Source organism: Curcuma longa, chromosome 14 (genome assembly GCF_044706935.1).
Source record: "Curcuma longa cultivar G26 ecotype Majalengka, Jawa Barat chromosome 14, ITB_CL_G26_1.1, whole genome shotgun sequence".
Taxonomy (NCBI): domain Eukaryota; kingdom Viridiplantae; phylum Streptophyta; class Magnoliopsida; order Zingiberales; family Zingiberaceae; genus Curcuma; species Curcuma longa.
Window position 1 is genome coordinate 5,215,469 of NC_133874.1, and position 20,375 is coordinate 5,235,843.

Here is a 20,375-nt window from a genome sequence, read left to right on the forward strand (position 1 = left end):
CTCTTGAAATATTATAATGCTCACACAGTTACCAAATTCCTGAGAACTGTTATTCCAATGTACAAGAATCAACGTGGATGACTTCAATTATCAAGAACTACTAAATTGCAATTTGCATTAAGATTGCAGGAAGAAGGTGAGAGCTTGGGGAGGAGAATTTGGTACCTCATCCTCCCACGCAGGAAAAAATGGCTCCCTCCCTGCCAGTTCTGAAGCTCTCTTGGCGCATCCGGAATCACGAGGGCTCTCAGTGTTGCATCTCAAAGTCTTGATCTTTGGAAGAGTTGCAGCAAGCTTCATGATCGAACGAACGAGGAGAAGTTTGAGTAAGCGAACGAGGAGAGCTCGTAAGCGACATCCAAATCATCCAATTCAGATCCTTGGCTTCTCTTGTTCGCCGGCGTCAACCTAGAAGAAGATCCTGTCACCTGAGCACTAGTCGCCCCCCTGCTTAATTCCGGTAACGACCATTTCCCGCGCTTGTTTCCTTGTTTCTCGCTGGTCGTCCCAGCGCCGCCGGCTGAATTGTAGCGGCTGGGAACAACTCTCGCTTTAGCGGCCTTTGCTGGCCTTCTACAAGAAGAAGAGTTCTTGTTTTCTTGGAAGAGAGCTTTAGGCTGACCTTCCTTTGCTGCTTTATCAGCTCCCACTGTCACTGCCTTCTTGGCGCTTGCGGATGGCTTCGGAGACGAAGGACCGATGCTCGAACTGCGCTTCTCCGTGTGTTCTTGGGGATTAGTCTGCCGGCGAAACCGGGCGCTGGCGACTATCTCAGCAGGCCCGAGACTGACAGCCCTCCGCCTGTTGCTAGGATTACCGGGCGTCGCCACCGTCTTCTTTGCATCGGGTGTCATCTTTCCGGCGGTGGTCGGCTGCTGAGATTTAGGGTACGCGTTGATTGCCTTTTTCGTTTCCTTATCTTCTTCGATGTTTTCCAGCTTCCCTAGATCCTCGGTCTTACCTGATTGAATCGATTTGAAGCTATCGCCTTTTCGATCGGCCTTCGCAATCGGCTCCTCGGTCTTCTTCTTCAAGGCCGAAGGCCAAAGATTCTTCGCCGGGCTCGGTCTCGGGTTCATAGACCTCGCCGGTGTGGCAAGGATCTCCAAGGGCCCCAAGCTCACCCCTCTGCGCTGGTTCCTGGCGCTCGCCGGCGTACACGGATCCATGAACTTGGCTGGCACGATCCTCCCGCGCGGCCGCCCCCGCGCGTCCCGATCCGCCTTCTGGGCCCGGAGCGCCTCCAGCCTCGAACTCAGCCGTGCGATCATCTCCTCGATCCTCACGATCTCGTCGTCCAGCGAGATCTCCTCGACCTCGGCGAAAGCAACGCGGGAGGCTGCCTTCTTGGGCAGTGCGGCGTCGAGGAGGGGCTCGATGGCCTCGGGGCCGCGGTTCTCCTTGCAAGGGTCGAGATCCTCCCGGAGAGGTGGAGGAGGAGCAGGAGTCGACGAGATCTTGGAAGCGGAGCCACCGTCCTCGAAGGCGGCGTTGTCCCAAATCTGAGCGGAATCGGGAAGTTGGAGAAGGCTCATCGTCTTCTTCTTCTTCTTCTTCTTCGTTCGTCTCGATGCAAAAGGTGTTCGATGGGCAGAAAGCAGCGAAGTTTAAGAGAGAGCGATATTCCGACCGTTGGAGGAGGGAACGGCAGAAGGGAAAGTAGACGTTGGAGGAAGGAGATGGAACGGAGGCCGTTGGATTAGGAGCGGAACAGCTGCTGACGATCCGATATGACTTGATTAAACAATTAACGATGGGGAGCGGCTGGAGCCATTTGCGGGGAGCCCACCATTGTAGTAGTAATCAAGCGCGTGCTTAATGCTTCTTAACTTTTAAGACAAGTTTTAAAAAATCAAAATTATTAAAAAATCATTTTTAAATGAAAATTAAAAACAATATTTTATTATATTTTTCATCTTAACGTTGTTGCAGTTATATCGTAATTATTATAACGTGTTAAAGTAATATTTTTAATCTAATTCAATTAAAAATATTATATAAAGAGAATTTGTATATAAATTATTTTTTTATCAATTTAATCAAAATTTGATTTAAATCATTTTAACTTAATAAAAATCATTATAAAACTATTATAACAACTATTTAATGGCCAAGACAATAATAATTATTGCAATAGTCTCTTCTTCAGTAAAAGATGGAATCTACCATCTTAGCGGTCCCACACAGTCGGTCATATATCTGTGAGGAGGTAAATTGAGAAGTTATAATTGGCCACAATGGAAGAGAGCATTCTTTATCCACTTCAGTAACTCTGTTCCGTCATAATCAACTCAATTATATCCTAATAGTCCTCTCGAACATTGTTATAATAATTCTTTTGAACATTTGAGCAAAGAAAGATAGAATCCGTCATCTCAGCGGCCCTACATGATCGGTCATGCGACTATCTGTAAGGAGATAAATTAAAAAAATTATAATTAACTATTACAGGAAGGATATTGTCTCGACTTCCTAATGGATTAATCAAACACTCATAATTTAAATCTCAACTACTACTTATTATTAGATGAAGCATAAACTTTCAAATTTATCTAATAGGTGAATTAGGGAGAGGCTGCTCATCTCCTATCATTAAAAAAATTTAATTGTTACAATAATTTTACGTTGATTACTCATTTTTATTTAAACGTACTATATATATATATATAATATTTTTCTAATAAAAATATTTTTAAAATAAAAAATATACTAAAGTGTTGGTTTAAAGGACACTTTGGAAAAAAGGATACTTAGGAGCACCTTTTATTTTTTTACCTTACAAAAACAAATCTTTGACAAGAATTTAATCAAAGAATATTTATTTTTATCCATGAACAAATTTAATTTTTATTTGTTCTATGAAGAAAAAACTCAACCATTCAAGAATGAAGTTTCTTTTTTAGCAGAAACAAATGCTGAATCATAGATAACTTTGGTGGAAATAGCAAAGAACAATGAGTAATCATAAAATACTTCGACAGATAACTAACCACACTGAATTAATCGAAACTAGTCAACCATGAGAAGATCCACAGTGTTGTGTTGCCAAAAGAAAAGAAAAGAAAAGAAAAGATGAAGTTTTGCTATAGAATGGAGTCTACACACACACAGATATGCAAACTTTTTGACCTTCCCTTCTTCCCACTCAAAAATAGTTTATTTCTTGACAGGTAAAAGTACCACTATCTACAAGGATACAGTCAAACACAAGACTTGCAGAGGTTCATAGCATCATAACTACACTGTTCCTGCCAATTGAATTCAGGTAAATTCATCACTGTCCTGAAAAATTAAGGAGAGCCATATGGTAAGGTGTTGTTTTTCCTTACATACAGATCATACAATCGCAAGAAGAGGAGGAAGGAGATACCGGTGGCGCTGAAACAGTAAAGGAAAACCATAAATTTACACCGAATCGACCACCCCTTCAACCTGCTGCCGAGCAAGATATCTCTCTCTTCTTTCTTTCTGAAAACAAAAGGAAAGGGAGCTGACTGTGAATTTGTTCCTGCCATTACAAAGCAGGTAGAGAGGAAAATGAGTACCCATTCGTCGATGACCAGTCCTTCGCCAACAATGCGGGGGCCTGTGTCTTCAGGAGGCCTCTTGCGTGCCTCTACTGCTGCTTCGGCCTCAGCGAGTTGCCTCTTCAGCTTATCCAATTGCTTCAGCAGAAGCAGTGTGTATAGGGTAAGCAATTTAGTAGTTTATGGGTGAAAACAGAAGTGTTGAAGCGAGATTCGGTCGTTCCGACTTACAGGGCAAGGGCGTTCAGGGTCCAGAAAAACAACATGGAGAATTCGCTCTACAGAAACTTGATCCTTTTGTTCATCGAACTATTTAAAAGACAGAAATTAGTGATTACATCAGGTATCACTTTAGTTTCAAATTCATATATACATTATGCATAGATGCACTTGGTAATATGAATTGATAAGTAAACTAAGGCAAGTACATAGAAAGGGAAAAAACCACCAAAAGTGGTTTAAATAAATTTCTCAACGATATTCGTTATTCTTTCCATTTTTTTCTAAGCGAAACGAAGGCAAAAGTGCCTGCCCCAAGAGGCATGTGAAAGTTATGCATTTACAGTGTGAAAAGAAATTATAGAAAAATCAAGATAGAAGACGTGTTGGTTAGCGACCGATACACTTCCAAGGGAGAGTTTTGTGGTTGTTCAGAAAATGGATTGATGCCCCGCAGCCAACTATGAGCTAGCCTCCAGTGGCTTTTCTGAAATCCCAATGGAGGGGAGGGGAGGGGAGGGGAGAAAGTTGTCGACAAGGGAAGATAAAAAGCATTTGCAGTATGAATTGTGGAGTTTGGAACAACCAACCCCGTACAATCCTAGAAGTCACATTCATATGTTCCATGAAGTTAGTTGGAACGTGACCACTCGAAAACAAAGCCGTGTGGAATCTTATCCTTAGCCCTGAAGAATTGTTGCACTCCGACGTCCCTTAGCTAACATTACTGCCAATCCTCCTCGAACTAATATACACTAGGTGGAGTTGACTAAAGAGCCTATGTCCCAAGTTGGCTGTCCAACAAAGATTGACTCTGAAGGCTGATGCAACATCGATTTAAGTAGTCCTCCTTTTTGTGGAGGACAAAGTATAAGGTAAGAAAGAGCATTCATTTACCAACCTAGGACAAAATCCTACTATCTAGAGGGCATCATCAACCTCCTCCACCATCACCACCTAAAGAGAATGAGCAAAAGAGGAACAACTGTTAAGCAATTGAATACTGACTTAATCATAACGAGGCGGAGATACATGATTTTTATTAGATGTGGCACCAAGAACTACTGTGTTGCTCATCCTCCGATTTGGGGAAATGGAAGCAGTAAGCACCAATGGCTTAACAAAGGGGTTGTCCGTGTAGTCATGGTTAATGGGGAAATAATTATGGTTTGATACCCATAGTAGTCCCATCTAGATAGGTTTATTATTAATTGTTGCAAAATTATAGTTTAAACCATATAATACCTGACATTTATAAAGCTGTCTCCAATATTTACACTTAGGCACCTTACACAGATCTTCAAGATGGCTCAAAGATATGTTGAAAATCCAACTTATTATAGATTTTCACAATCCAAAGGCCTGTAGAGAACTTCGTCAACAAATCAACTAACTGATCATTAGGGTTGACATATGATGTAACAAAGTCATTAGATTAGACCTTCTCACAAATGAAGTGACAATTAATCTCTGTGTTTTGTCTCCTTATAGAATACGAGTATAGGCTATGTGCATGGCAGCTTAGTTGTCACAATACAAGGAGTATGTTCTAACTCTCAACAATTGATTATCCCAACAGTTACACACTCCATCTTTACGCTCAATCTTGCTAAGTACCTCATCATCCATCATTGTGTTGTTAATTAGCACATCCACGAGATGGAGCTTTTTGACTGGATGAGTTATTATTGGGATGTCAGTACGATTTTAAGCCTGCATCATGACATGGAACATCCTCTCTATGCCCCCTTGCAAGACAACTTGGATCTGTCAAGGCAATGGTTGCAAATGAGCACACAATCTCAAAGATTGTACTCTCATCAAAACATGATGTCAATCATACGGATGTGGACTTCTATTGATGTTGGTGGTGCATGAGTCCATTGAGTGGATATATAATACCACCCTCCTGCAACATTAATCTACACAAAAATCAAATATTGCCCACTAAAGTTGTAGAGAAGAAAGAATCTTTGTCAAGGTTCAGAGGATCCTTTTTTGGCATAGATGATGGAGGATTGAAGCTTGCAACACTTGTGATATTTGAGGGAGAATTGTGTAGCTAGAAGTGGAATGTTGAACTGTCTTGTATGTTGTACGGATCAGACAGGAAGGGGAAACAGGATGAAGCAAGGCAGTCATGATTGGTGATGTGGAAAGTGTGCTGCTTGGGCAACAGTGAGCGTCATTGTGTCTTGACTATTGAATTATTTTGAAGGATGGAGGGAGAGCACTTTGTCTCTCTTCTTTTGCTTTCAAAGGACCTCCGTACTATAAAGTAGGATGCATCTTATAACTTGAGGTTAATACTCTTGGTTGCCTATTTGGGTGATATATTGCAAACATAACCTATGTGGACATAATTGTCCGAAAGCCAACATTTTCGCAAGCGTTGCAATGAATGACCTTGTGGCTAGAGCTAAAATATATGATACAGCTACAAGGTATGAAGCTGACCCAATCTGTAAAGCCAAGGGTTTAATGGGAATCAACAACTTTGGTAAGGATTTGGTTGTACAAAGTTGTAGGATTGGTCAATGACAATAGCAGGATTGGATTTAGGAAAAATTCCTTGTAGGAGGATGACCAAGTTTTGTCAATGTGAGCACATTGAAGTTATCACTTGGAAGTTGGGAATTTGGGAATGTTGTTGTTGGCGGTGGACTATTTTCAACACCTTTTCCCTAGTCAAGCGAAGTAGGACATTGTGGTAGTGGAACTACTGGATTGCAAAGGAAGTCTGGGCATGTGCAAATGGAAGTGAGGATCAGAGTACCAATTTGTTGGGTGGAACAAGGGAGGAGTTACATTTGTATTCATACCTAGACAAAATATTGAAGGCCTAGCAGTCTCCCTTGTATCAGAAAATGTTGTTCCTAATGTGAGCAAATTTGGAAGACTCTAAAAGGGATGATCGTGTTCAAGTTGAAATCATATGAGCTTACTCACTGATAATGAAGTTAATCTAAGAAAAGCTGAATGGCATGATTAAAAACAACGTTCCAATCAGGTTAAAAGAAAATGTAAACAACACACTTACTAGCTCTGGAATATATTCCACCGGACCATTCACTTTCAAACTGACAATCTTAAACTTAACTTTGCTCTTTTGATCCATTGGCTTCTCATTATTCTCTGGGGGTTCAACAAACTTAAAAACTGCCACAGATATGAGAATAGATCAGAATACTACAAATATCTCCAATATATCAGAACTGCTCGCTGCCTATAATTTACCAGTAGCTATAATACTTTCGCCCGGGGAGAGAATGCCACCAGGAGGACGCATGAAACAGCTCTTTGGTGCAGTTGTTTGAAACTAAATCAACCCAAAATAATAAAATCAGACAACCCCAATGAAAGTTCTATAAATATAGAAGAGACAAGACATATAACTTTAGTTGATACTTCAAATAGAAGAAACACTAGATGTTCAAGAATGTATTGCCTGTCAACGATCATGATTGCATATGCTGAAGCTTGTCTATATTATTTTATTACAATATGTAAATGAAAAATAGAAAAGAGGCATAAACAAGACAAAATTAGTACTCCAACCTTAAATGCCACGTATGATTTGCTAGTGTTCTTTATTCTGACTGCACTTCTGACCTGCTTTCCAGGTTCATCTTCAAAAATAGATCATGTAGGCAAAAGTTAGTACCAGGGACACTAACAATAAAGAAACTTCTCTTCGGAAAAGAAACTAGAGAGAAGGAAAACGAAATTCACAAGATTTTAACAATATCCCTTGGGAAAGATTAGGATATCATTTAGAAGAGCTAAATCCAGTTGACTTTGAAGCAAAAGAAAATACTCTTAGATGACCAAAATGCTTAAATCATGGTGGACTAAGTTGAGGTGTTACACACTCCATCCTTAACACAAAATAAATAGATAAAAGTGTTGCATAGATTAAAATGCATAATGATAGAAGGTGTTCAGTGTCAAAATTCGCTTAGATGGCCAAAATGATTAAATCATGGTGGACTAAATTAAGATGCCTAGATGAGAGAACTAGCCAATAGACTTAACAAGCCCAACTATCAACCCAAAATGCTTAATTCCAAGTTAATAATAGTTAAGCAATATAATCTTATAAAGCTTCTCTATTAGCCAACTCACCATGTGGAACTAAATTAAGGTATCACAATTAGTAAGAGGTATGAAGGTCCACAAAAGCAAAAAAGCTTGAGCTATGAAAGTCAATCATCAAAAGTAAGCAGGCATACTCCAACGTAGGAGAGTCCACAGAGACTAATTTACATCTCATAGCTCGCATTAAGTCAGCTTAGCAGCCGTGTTGTGAGACCACCAAACCGAATTGTTAATCTCCGGCGAGTGCCAGTAAAAGAAGTTCATTACGGGAAAGAAGAGCACAAACAAAAGGGGAAATCCTGCGAAGCCCTAAATTGGACATCAAAAAAATAGCAAAAGATCCGTCCTTTATGGTATTTGTCAACCAGATTCCAAACGAGCAGCAAAAAGTGCCAGCAAAGGCCGCAATTTCAACCGCTAGGAGAAAGGACTCACAAGGGAAATACAGCTTGGAGGCCGGATCAAGCCGCAGGCGGCGCCTCGCGGGAAGCAGCGACCTGACCACCGCCGAGACCGAGCTCGCGCCTCCAGGGTTCCGCCTGGGTCCGCCTTCCGCCTGCCCCCCACCCGACGAGCGGGGGTGCCGGTTCTGCGTCAAGCTAAGCGTGGCCGACGAGTTGGACGACGAGGACCCACCGACCCCTCCCCCGCCGCTTGCGCGCCTCCTCCTCCTCCTCCTCCACCAGCGCCGCCAAAGAAAGGCAGGTGGCAGCGCCCCCAGCCCTTGCCCTCCTCCCTGTCGCCCCCGAGCTCGCCGTTAGGGATCGCCATGGCCAGCGACGCTCACCTCATGGAGTTCCAGTTGTCGCCTGCTGGCGGCTGGTTGGCGCCTGCTGGTGCTGGATTCTTTCGAGCTGGAGAGTAAAGAGAGAGAGAGAGAGAGAAGTGATTAAAGGAGATTGGTGGGTGGGTGAGTTGTTGGGTGGGACGGGAGCTCGAGAATAATTTCGGGTTCTTCCTCAGCCTCTGCCTGTTCCACTATGAATGTCTCTATATATAGACACATACATCCACCAGCTGAAAAAGAAAAAAAAAATTAATAAGAAGAAGGTAGGCAAAGAAGAGATCGACCTTTTTGCTGTGATATCAATCTTCCTCTTATTTATGTTTCTTTCCTCTCTTTCATTTTCTTCCAAATAAAACGTAAAGATTGGTGGAAAATTGAATTATTATTTTTAAATTAGTCGGTTCAAAGGTTAGATATTTATATTTTTTATAAAAAAAATAGTGGTAAAGTTGTTTTTGTTTTTCTTTCTTTTGGATGTTGATTCGAACTATTCAAGATTTTTGTTTCGAAGGAAAGAAAGAAAGAAAGGTACAAAATTAGAATTGTTTAAAGTTGATGGCGGCGTGGAATGAATCATAGAGAGATTTGGCCGGTCACCAATAGAGAGAGTTTTGAGAGGTACAACTACTGTGTTTCTTTGTTAATAGCGATGGGTTAGGCTGGAATTAGATGGGGACTTAAGCTCCCTTGTTGATAGAAACATGATTCAATTATTAATTGGTGAGGCTAAAATTGAATTAATTGAATTATTCTGACGGGACGGGATATCGTGGATAGTTAAGTCATCGGTCAAAAAAAATTTGACTTACACAAAGTTTCACTTCCGCCAGTAAAAGGATCTGAAGATAGATTGAACGAGAGAGTTAGATTGATATCGAAGATTTCCAACAGACCATTTTGGCACTTAAGTTAGTATTCGTCACAAAAGAAGATGCAGAAGAGAAAGTATATAAAGTTGCTAAAAGCGTCGAGAGAATTTCTCATACCTGTTGAAGGGCTTATATACTTACGAGAAAGGAATCTCTACATCGCTCTAAGAACAGACCTCTGTTGGAGCCAAAGAAACTAATTTTGCCAATTGTTGACCCATGGTCTCCACATGAAGCATCCGAGGGACCAAATCTACTGACCTTGTAACCGCCTTGTGGTTCGATGTTGTTGATTATTCTTATTTTTTGGCTGTATACACAAACACGAGGGGATCCAGGGCACCAAACCTGACAACCTCGTAACTGCCCTGATCCCCTTGGTAAGCCTCGCATGTTTGGGGGATTTTCACAATTTCTATATAAGGCGGCAGCGGGTGAGTTGTGGAGATGTTGGGTGGCTGAAGGATCAAAGTGCTTTAGTGCCCGAGGGGCCAAGAGGTAGAGTGGCCATATGACCAAGTGGTTAAGTGGTCGTGTAGCTGAGATAGATGAGTCAGCGAGATGGGCGAGATGACCAAGTGACCGAGACAACCAAAGTCAAGATAGTGAAATCGAGTGAGATGGAGTGGTTGAGAGACCTAGTGCCCCAGTGGCCAAGTGTTCATGTGGGCGAGTGATCGGGTGGTCATGTGACCGAGTGACTGTGTAGTCGAGTGGCTGAGACGGTGGAGGTTGAAATAGCCAAGACGATTTAGGTCAAGATGACCGAGTGGGATTTAAGCCGACAATCTATTCAATATTGACTATTGACTTTTTATCAATTTATCTCTTGATTATTTTCGTCGTATACTAATCAGGATCCGCTATGTGAGGAACTAAATTTATTATTTTTTCCGATTAAACTGATTAATTTTTATTATTAAAATCAAATTCGATCAGGTTTGATTTCGATCGGTTCGGATACCACCATCGGGGATGAGATCCGACTCACATCACGACAATTCTCACGAGCAGCAAATCCCCTTTCTTCCTGCGCCACGCCATCCTATCGTGAGATACGCCGTTACTTGCTCCAGGTGTTGCCTTATCCGCATACTGCGATCGCACGGACGCTCTCGCATAAATAATGAAAAGGGGGAAAGGAATCTGGAGGAAACAATAGGTCAGCGGAAGAGATGGGCGGAGGAGCGATGAGAACCGCCGCGAAGACCGCGGGCCTAGGCAGCTACCGCACGATCGGCCCGTTTTTTGGCCGTGCGGCGGTGGCGGTCGGACGGCGGGCTCAACATCCTTCCAACGCCACCGCCTCCACCGAGGCACCGCCTGCCTTCTCCATTTCCGCGTCCGAGAAGGGGCCGCAGGACGCGGCTATTCTGTCGGCCGCGCAGATTCCGTCATGGGAGATCGATGATTGGGAGTTCGCTGGGTGGACGGAGAAGGAGGAGGCCGCGCTCCGCGATTCGTTGCGTCCGCCCCCTAGGGTCGTCTTCGGGCCCGTGCCGACGCTGGAGGAGGCCAAGGAGGCGACTGCCGATCTCGAAGATGCTGTAAAGGAGTAAGATTCCCTAACAGTCCATTTATGACTTTTTGGAAGGAATTTTGCTTCCGTTCACCTTGATTTCGTGTGTTAAACATCCGTAGATCTACTTTCTATTACGTAACCCCTAGGGTTTGGCTCTTGGATTTGTGACCTCTTATGATTACTCGGTTGATTTCAGTATTAGGTTTCAGTCACGAAGCAACATGTTTGCTCGTATTGATGAGATTATGAGAAGATTCGCATTCTTTCACCATCAAAACGAACACAAATGTTCCTCTCTTCATGTAGTCGATTCATATATAGTCCACTAATTGATTTTTCTTTGGCAGAATGTACTTTTCTCCAATTTCCAATCATTCTCCCAGAGGAATTCCACATGAATCTACCACGCTTGAAGCTTCAGCAGTCGTCCTTCCATCGATTCCCAAACACGTTGCCCAAACATTTGCATTGTTGCACGGAAACCCTGAAGTTCAGGTTAAAAATTTAATTTGTTTGAGGATTTTAAGTAGCAAATTTGCATGAGCTTTGGGTATGGAATTTACTATCCTCATCTCGTTAATCAAACTGCACCATCTACATTTTTGATGAGGCCTCTTCCCTACTATCTCAGCTTTTATGGTTGAAATAACAATTGAAACTTCTTGAATTACATGCAATTTACTTTCATGGTTCCTTCCTCCAGGATGTTGTTGCTTCCATTGCCGCCGACAAGAATGTTTTTTTGATGAGGCCTCTTCCCTACTATCTCAGCTTTTATGGTTGAAATAACAATTGAAACTTCTTGAATTACATGCAATTTACTTTCATGGTTCTTTCCTCCAGGATGTTGTTGCTTCCATTGCTGCCGACAAGAATGTTTTTTTGATGAGGCCTCTTCCCTACTATCTCAGCTTTTATGGTTGAAATAACAATTGAAACTTCTTGAATTACATGCAATTTACTTTCATGGTTCTTTCCTCCAGGATGTTGTTGCTTCCATTGCCGCCGACAAGAATGTTTGGGATGCTGTTCTGAAAAACCCCAAAGTTACTGAATTCTACAAGACACACAAGTCAAGTGCGTAGGCACATACGTTCCTCCCTCAGTATCCTCCGACTTGAAATATTTGAACACTGTTTAATCCAGTTTCTTCTGCAGTTGCCCCTCCATCTGAATCCTGCATCGAAACCGAACTGCCCGAACTGCCCGTCGCTGATGAAGATTGTGAATCTTCTACTGCCGAATCGACTAAAAGCTCACCGTTCGCAGATTTCATGTTTATGGTGAAAGACAAAGTCACTCAAGTAGTGAGCAACATCTCCGACTTCCTTCAGGACTTCTTTGAGCCATCAGCTGAAACTTCCAGCGCAAAGAGTAGCCCTGAAAAAGATAAACCACTCGTCGACTTCACTTTGGGAGCATCTCTCATGGCTCTAGCAGTCACAACCATATTGGTCATCTTGTTCAAGAGAGCATAGCCTGCCACTTCTATGTGCTTGACGATGTATATAAAATTGCTGCCTCTTAAGTACTAAAACAACAAACAGGTATGTGGTATTTCTGTGGTTTAACCTCTATGGACAGTATCTCTATCAACTTATATATGAGTTCTTCAAGCTGTTATTAATTTTCGGTTTGCACTTTTCGATTTATCCCGATGATTATTTGAAAATTTTTGTGGAGTTGGATTGTGAAGGAGGATTGTCATGTTCTAGGATAAACAAATGATCTTGAATGCTATCCAATAGTGTATGGAAGATTTGATCACTTCACGATTTACTGATATCAATAGAAATGTGCCTCACCTTTGTCACGGTGTAGTGAGAGGGCTATTGGTGGATTTTTCTTATGCTATGTTTGGGACTAAGTGCGGGAGAAGGGGAAGGAAGGGTAAATATTTGATTTTTATTTGGGAGAGTGGGGAAGGAAGGGTAAATAAGAGGAAGGAGAATTTTGATTCTTGTTTGGGATGTTTGGGATGAAGTGGATTAAGGAAGGGAAGAAGGAAGGATAAGTTTTATTTTGTATGTATAAATTTTATAATTTTTTTATTCCGATTTGAAGTTTAAGGAAAGGAAAAAAATTTTAAAAATATTTTAATTTTTTAAAATATTAATTTTCAATTTAATTCATCTGTTTCGGTATTTCGTTTGAATGTCGTCGCTCGTTACATAATGTGCATCGTCACCGTTCAATGTTCAATCATTTGTATTTCACGATGTAGGCACCAACTCTCGTCGCAAATCTCTTATTTAGAGGATAAGATTTAAGAGGACAGAGGTGAATAATCATAATCTTATTCTCCAAAGATAAGAACTTATCTAAAAGTATGTATTATCTATATTAGGACTTTTCATATTCCAACTTCTATCTGTAATATTGATATAATTTTATAATTTTTTATTCATCCTTTACATACATTCTTTTTTTTAAGAAGTGAGAGTATTTTTGTAAGTTTATATATTTAATCTTCGTTCACTTTCCTTTCCTTTCAAACATGTTATGTTAATAAATCTTTCATTTTTTCCAAACAAGGAAAACATAAATACTTTACTTTCTTTCTTTTCTTTTTCTGTTAATAAATCTTTTCTCACTTCTATCCAAATAGAGCATTAATATCATAGATCGATTCTTGATTGGAGCTTACACAAACTCTATTTGACCGAAAAAATTATAGAACGTAGCACGAAGTATGATTATTTGGATGGATTGGATTATCATTTGGTAGAGCAATCGTGTTATGATCCATGATTATAATACTCAGATGGAGCATGATAGTTATCGATGGTCTTAACGTGAGTATTTTTTAAATTTATTTTAATGATCGATAAAATTTTTTCATAAAACTACATTAGTGACCTCTCAGATTAATCATTTTAAAAAATTTAAAATTTAGATTATAAAAAAATTTAAAAAAATAAAAAATAGAAATGTTTATTTTTCACCATTTCACGATTATTTTGAGCCACATGATTTTAGAATTTTTAAAAGCACTACTTTTTTTTTATTATCATAACTTAAATTGTTGACACAGTTACACAAATCTAAGAATTAACTACTTTAAAAATAATTTATTTTAAAAACCAATGTTTTATCGTGAGCGGATCGGGTCGGATTGAATTCGGTTTTTATTGGATCCGATTTCCCCCTGATACCCTCGCTATATAAGTTTTGCCGGTGGGCGGCCAAGCGTCTCTCCGAATTGGCATCGGGCGTTTGAGAGCGGCGAGTGATGGCGGCGTTGCGTTCTGGATTCCGACGCCTCTTCTCCATCTCCGCTTTCTCTCCTCCGCCTACCGCTGCTGTCCCTCCGCCCGCGGAGCCCTCGACCAACCTATTCGTCTCAGGCGAGTGGCCTTCCTTTTCGCCTCTTGGGTTTTCAGTTCCTATCTGTTTCGTGTTTTTTTTCCCTTTCAACTTCTTTTTACGGAATTTGCTGATGAAAAGTGGGGCTTTTGGCTGGAGTAGCCATGGTAAAACGCGTCATTAAGAAAAGGCCTGATTTTTGTTTAAGTTTCTCAAGTTCTTAGTCCGATCTATCGACGTTAATATATGCATAATATTTATTACATTGTTTTGAGAAGGGCCAGAAGAGCTTTAAGGAATCTAGGGTTTAGTTAGGTTTTATGTTTGGTTATTGTGAAAGCTAGATTTTAGTGGATATTTTAATATTGAATGAACTTTGAAAGATTGGGAGTATAACCGCAGATTGTTCAACTACTTATAAGTCACTTGGGACTAATCTTGATAGAAGATTATTTGAGTTCATTCAAGACCTTCTATTGTGTGATTATAATGAGTTCATATAATCACAGAGATTTATGTAGAATTTGAGTTATAACCTCATCAATCACCTTATATATGTGTGTGTGTTTCTATAGCATCATTTGTAGGCTCATAAGCAAGTTTATAAGTAGATAAGACTTCCATAATCTAGAGAGTAGAATATTTTAGTCAGTGCAATAAATTTAATAGTTTTGTCAGTTTTTTAATGCTTGATGTGAACTTTAGTTCCATTAAAATTCAATCTAGAATGAATGTTTTACACATAGGCTAGGACAAGCATCTATGAACTGGAAACAAAATGGTTAAAGCCTACAATTTTAAGATCATAGTTTAAACACCAAGTTGAGTTAAAATCCTAAGCTACTCTATTAGGTAACTTGTAACTTGTAATTGTTAGCTTAAATACAAGGCTTTAAATATTATTTCTATTAGGTAATAGTAGTTTAAAACATTTTGACAGAGTTTTATAAGACAACTTCTCGAGTTTGAAACCAAGTTATAAAAGATATCTTCAAATAATTGAATGGAATTATATCAAAAGAGTTATTAAATAAATAATAGTAGCATCACCTAGCTAAGTGCTTTAATTATAAGTTGCATTAAAATTATATCAGAATTCAGCAAAACCATAACATACTCAAATATTGCAAAGTCAAAAAAGAAAGTGAAGCTGAAAGAGAACATGAAACTTCATCACAAATAGCTTAATTGAGCAGCTCTTGATTGTGACATATATATGCCAATTGATTTTGATATAATGATAGTGATAAATTTAATTTAATTTAATAGTAAGAGGGTTTACAAGAAAATAGATAGTAAACGGAAGGACCATTAGTGCACAGTAGTGAACTATACACATGGCTGTCAATTTTAATAATATTTCTATCAATTTATATAATATTGGTGCATGCACACATATGCTTGTGATATATATATATATATAATCAATAAATATATTGAAATGAAAAAGAAAAAAATGGAATTTATTGCTAGATGAGACAACATTACATATAGTTTGATGGTGCATGTTATTTATATATATCATTCCTTTGATTGATATTGAATGTTAAATTTCATGTGTGATATTTTATGATTATCCCATTTATTTGTTTCTAATTCAAAGTATAAATTAGATTCCATTAGTTAATGATCTTGATTGTGTATTATTGTCAATTTTATCAGTATAAATGCATTTCTAAAAAAATATTTCTAATACTGGCCGCATACCTTTGCACATGCTGCCACTATGCAGTGGGTTGATTGCATAATATTTGCACAAGCCTTTTTGTTACTTTGAATAAAATCCAGTCATTGTCTAAAAATAAAGTGAAAACACTGATACTCATTGAATATAAGTTGCTATCATTGATCGTCTCAAAGCAAATATCAGGTGATTCACAAACACAAAGGCAAGTGCTTAAGCATACAAAACATTAGAAAGTATAACTAGAAGGAAAGAAAATGACCATGTTTTCAGATGTTTTGGATATTAGGCATTTGAGATATTAGTACTTCGATTGGAAGATCAGAGAGGAAGGGAGATGAATAGGCATTGTAACAACATATTCTAGCAGCTAGGGACTCTACACAATCTGCCAAAACAAAGCCAGAAAAGAAGATAAGATGGAGAAGAGTGAGATGTCACTGCAAAATGAAGTAGAGGTTGACACTGTGATAAGAAGCTCACAATAGTTTGGTTGTTGAAAAGAAGTTGTCTAATGTGTAGTGATATTTGTTAAAAAGGATAAAATTTAAGTTGGTATGTGCTCCACACTTGACTGAAGGATCTTTCCAAATTGAGTTGAGTATCTGAGATTATGTCTTGTGTGTGATCGGTCCCAATTTTAGTTAAGGACTAGTTTGCACGGCCCATTTTGTATCAAGTCAAAATTAAGAGTAAGAATTTGTGTCATCTTAATCGTGTCATAAGCGGTATGTGTCATTCGAGTCCATATAAAATGATATAAAATTTAATTATATATATATTTTAAAAATAAATATATAGTGTTAGGATTAGTTAAACTCCCTAAAGAATTAAGGATTGTAACATAAAAGGTTATTAAAGTTTTTAAAAAAATTTAGTTTGTAAATGGGTCAATTCGTGTCACCAATTTATATAATTGAGTTGCGTAGAGTCATCGATTTATCTCCTCACAGATGGTCGTGGGGCCGACCGTGTGGGGCCGCTAAGGTGGCGGATCCACCGAAGAGTTGCGTCACTCTTGAGATGTCTATATTTCCTTTTTTATCTTCAACTGCATTCTTAGTTGAATAGATTCCAAGCTTGGTGGAATATCTGAGTGTGAACTTAATTTGCTAAACAAAAATTTCATTAACTTGAATTTGACTCATGCTCAGAAGGATTTGCCTGCCTTTCCATCTGAATTTCAAATTCCATGCAAATCTCTCATTCATATTAATAGCTTTTAGCAGGAGCTTGCTATCCTCAAGACTATCTCATCTGAATTTAAAGCTTCCATTTCAATATATTGTTAGCTTCTAGAAGGAGCTTGTTTGTTGATAAGTTTCTTGATCACTTGGCGAGTGAAGATTCTGTCCATCAAGATATTAAACGTTTATTTAAACATATGAAGACACATTGTTCTTGAGTTGCTCCCCTGGGATTATGATTTAGCCACCAGGGTTTGGGAGTATCAAACATAAGCCTAGGATATCTGTCAAATATATGGGAAGATAAAATGTCTTTTGATCAACAAATAATGTATCCATATGAACGTCTGGGTATTTGTAGTTGCATCACATTCCACTTTGTTTCTTCTTGTAAAGTCTATGCTTGGCTCAACCTTAGTGTGCATTAAGTTTTATTTGTATTTGTTTAATTTCTCCGGCCCAAATTCTTTATACAAGATATCATTAGCTAGTGTCTTGTTTTCAGGACTCAGCAAGCGAACAACATCTGAAGGACTGAGGGAAGCTTTTTCAAAATTTGGACAAGTTGTCTATGGTATTTTCTTCCAAATTTTTCTTGAAAATATGTTTGCAAGATGCTAAAAATTGTATATCCACAGCTAGGGTTGTGACTGATCGCATATCAGGCTATTCTAAAGGTTTTGGATTTGTAAGGTATGCATCCTTGGAAGAAGCAGCAGAAGGTATAAAAGGAATGGATGGCAAGGTTAGTTCGGCACGTTTTATCTCGCATTTCATCTATATAGTTATTCCAGATTCGCAATTCCAAACAGAGAAAATTACAAATACAGAACTAATTCTTTTCACTGAAAGAATTGAAGAACACTTATATTGCAATTTAAAGTAAATACTTGAAGCTTGAAAGTTCCTTCTTTACATCAGCTCAGCTCTTGTTTTTGTTCCCGTCATCCTTATTTTTCTTACAATTGTCAATTTGAGTTCAGTTTCTCGATGGCTGGGTTATTTTCGCCGAGTATGCAAGACCAAGACCACCACCATCAGGACAAGCCTCACCACCCCAAACTTCAGAACCACCATTTAATCATCAGTAGAGCTCGAGTTCTTGTATTATGGTATCAGTTTAAGATTTACTGTACCACCACAGCTTAAAATTACAGATTGATCATCTTATCCTACCTATGTGCAATGATTGCCATAAAGGATGAGAACTTAATCAATTATAGATGGACATTGTTGAGGCTCTAGTTTACAAAGATCTTTTGTTTTTATCTATTTGATGTGGTTGAGATGTTGTATTTACATATAAAGATTTGTTATGTGGAAAATTTAACATTGATTCTCAATTTTTAGTTGCCAAAACTTATTTAATAACATTCAAACAATTAATACTGAATTGTTATTTTATGAAATAGATTTAGTAATTTGCAAATAATAACCATTAATACCTGTCTTCTTCCATCTTCCTAATTGAATAAGACACGTAGTAGTTTTGTAACATGAATTAATATAAGCTTTTATAATTATAGATCTTTTTGCATCCTTATCCACTCATTGGATAAGTAAATCGATTGAGATTTGAATGTCGATAAGGATGAATATTTTTTAAAAAATTGAAGGTCGATTTTTAAACATCTTAATTAATTAATTAATTAATTAATATTATTATTATTATGTCGTTCATCACTAATCCTTTCCGTTTCGAGAAAGTTGGCCGCCGCATTCTCCTGGCGGCGTGCTGATCCACCACCTCTCCCTGTCTGTGCAGAAGAGGATCCAAACACGAAATCTACACGTGCCCTTCAGAGTTTACCTGTTTCTTTAAATCTGTCATCTCAACGATCTCCCATAATCGATTTCACGATCATATATATAAGAAGATAAATTAAGAAATTATAATTAATTATTATGGGAAAGGTATTACCTCGGTTTCGTCAAAATTCGATCCTTAACCACTTTAGCAAGTATGTCTATCTACTTTCCTTTTTCAGCACAAGGTAGAATCCATCATCCCAGCGATCCCACACTATCGATCGCATGATTATTTGTGAGGAGGTAAGTTGAGAAACTAGGTAAGTTGAGAAATTGCAATTGACTATTATGGAGAGGACATTATCTCGATTTCGTTGATATTCTACTCTTGTCTACTTCAAAGTCTACCCCATAGTAATCATGTCTTGGGAGCTTGTTTATCTGCTTCCCTTCAATAAAATGTGGAGTTCGTCACCTCAACAACCTCACACGATCGATTTTATGATCATCTGTGAGGAGATAAATCGGAAAGCTGTAGTTGACCACGACAGGGAGGACATTGTCTAAGTTACGTTGAGATTCAACTCTTGCTTATTTCAATAAGTCTGTTTCATCATAATCAACTCAATTATACCTTCTTCAGCAAAAGGTAGAATCCGTCATTCCAACGGTCCCACAAGGTCGATCTCACGACCATATCTGAGGAGGTAAATCAAAAAGTTGTAGTTAACCACGATAGAGGAGGACATTACTTCGGCTTCGTCGAGATTAGACCCTTGCTCATTTCAATAAATCTGTTCCATCGTAACCAATTCAACTATGCCTCGGAGCTATTTGCTTTCCTTTTACAAAATATAGAATCCGCCGCTCCCAGCGGCCCCACAACCATTTGTGATTAGGTAAATCAAGAAGCTGCAATTGACCATGACAGAGGAGGACATTGTCTCAGCTTTGTCGAGATTCGAACCTTTATTCACTTCTGCAATTCTGTTCTGGCGTAACTAACTCAGCTATACTCCGACGATAAAAATTGTCTAGGTAAACTTTTTACAGTGACCGATACTACCGTCGAAACGATCTCATAGTTAGAAAACCCCTTTAAGAAATTTTTTGGATGCACAATTTTACTATGTTGATAAGAGATCTCACCATCGAGACAACACCTCAGTCAATAAATCTCTTCAATAAAAATTTTATTTATTATTAAAAAGACTCAAATTCAAAAATCTTAAATAATATATGTCTCCATATTTTCCATTTGAAATAAATCACTTCGATTACTTTCTTTTATATATTCCGTGGAGCGGAACGTCAATCTTCCTCCAGTAATTGGCGGGGTACATTTGTAGGTCAGTTACAATTTATTTGACCTGCTTGGCGCGATCGACTGAGGCGGCGCCGTGTCAAGCATCGCCTTCTTCTTCTTC

The 20,375-nt window shown here is 38.9% G+C and overlaps 2 protein-coding genes and 2 pseudogenes across 2 annotated transcripts; 2 read left to right on the top strand and 2 right to left on the bottom strand.

Moving 5' to 3' along the window:
* Positions 1 to 69: 69 nt before the first annotated feature.
* On the bottom strand, positions 70 to 1,535 carry LOC141844692 (uncharacterized; annotated as a pseudogene).
* A 1,525-nt stretch (positions 1,536 to 3,060) lies between these two features.
* Positions 3,061 to 8,797, bottom strand: LOC141845018 (vesicle-associated protein 4-1-like; annotated as a pseudogene).
* Positions 8,798 to 10,571: 1,774 nt separating this feature from the next.
* LOC141845493 (uncharacterized) lies at positions 10,572 to 12,652 on the top strand. The gene is made up of 4 exons (XM_074733550.1): positions 10,572 to 11,055; positions 11,370 to 11,517; positions 12,006 to 12,099; positions 12,181 to 12,652. Exons 1-4 carry the CDS (start codon positions 10,676 to 10,678, stop codon positions 12,498 to 12,500), a joined length of 942 nt encoding a protein of 313 aa, XP_074589651.1. The 5' UTR covers positions 10,572 to 10,675; the 3' UTR covers positions 12,501 to 12,652.
* Positions 12,653 to 14,231: 1,579 nt separating this feature from the next.
* LOC141845572 (organelle RRM domain-containing protein 2, mitochondrial-like) lies at positions 14,232 to 18,320 on the top strand. The gene is made up of 4 exons (XM_074733635.1): positions 14,232 to 14,369; positions 17,705 to 17,773; positions 17,838 to 17,944; positions 18,183 to 18,320. The coding sequence occupies exons 1-4, from the start codon at positions 14,255 to 14,257 to the stop codon at positions 18,288 to 18,290; spliced, it is 399 nt and encodes a 132-aa protein (XP_074589736.1). The 5' UTR covers positions 14,232 to 14,254; the 3' UTR covers positions 18,291 to 18,320.
* The last annotated feature ends 2,055 nt before the right edge of the window (positions 18,321 to 20,375 follow it).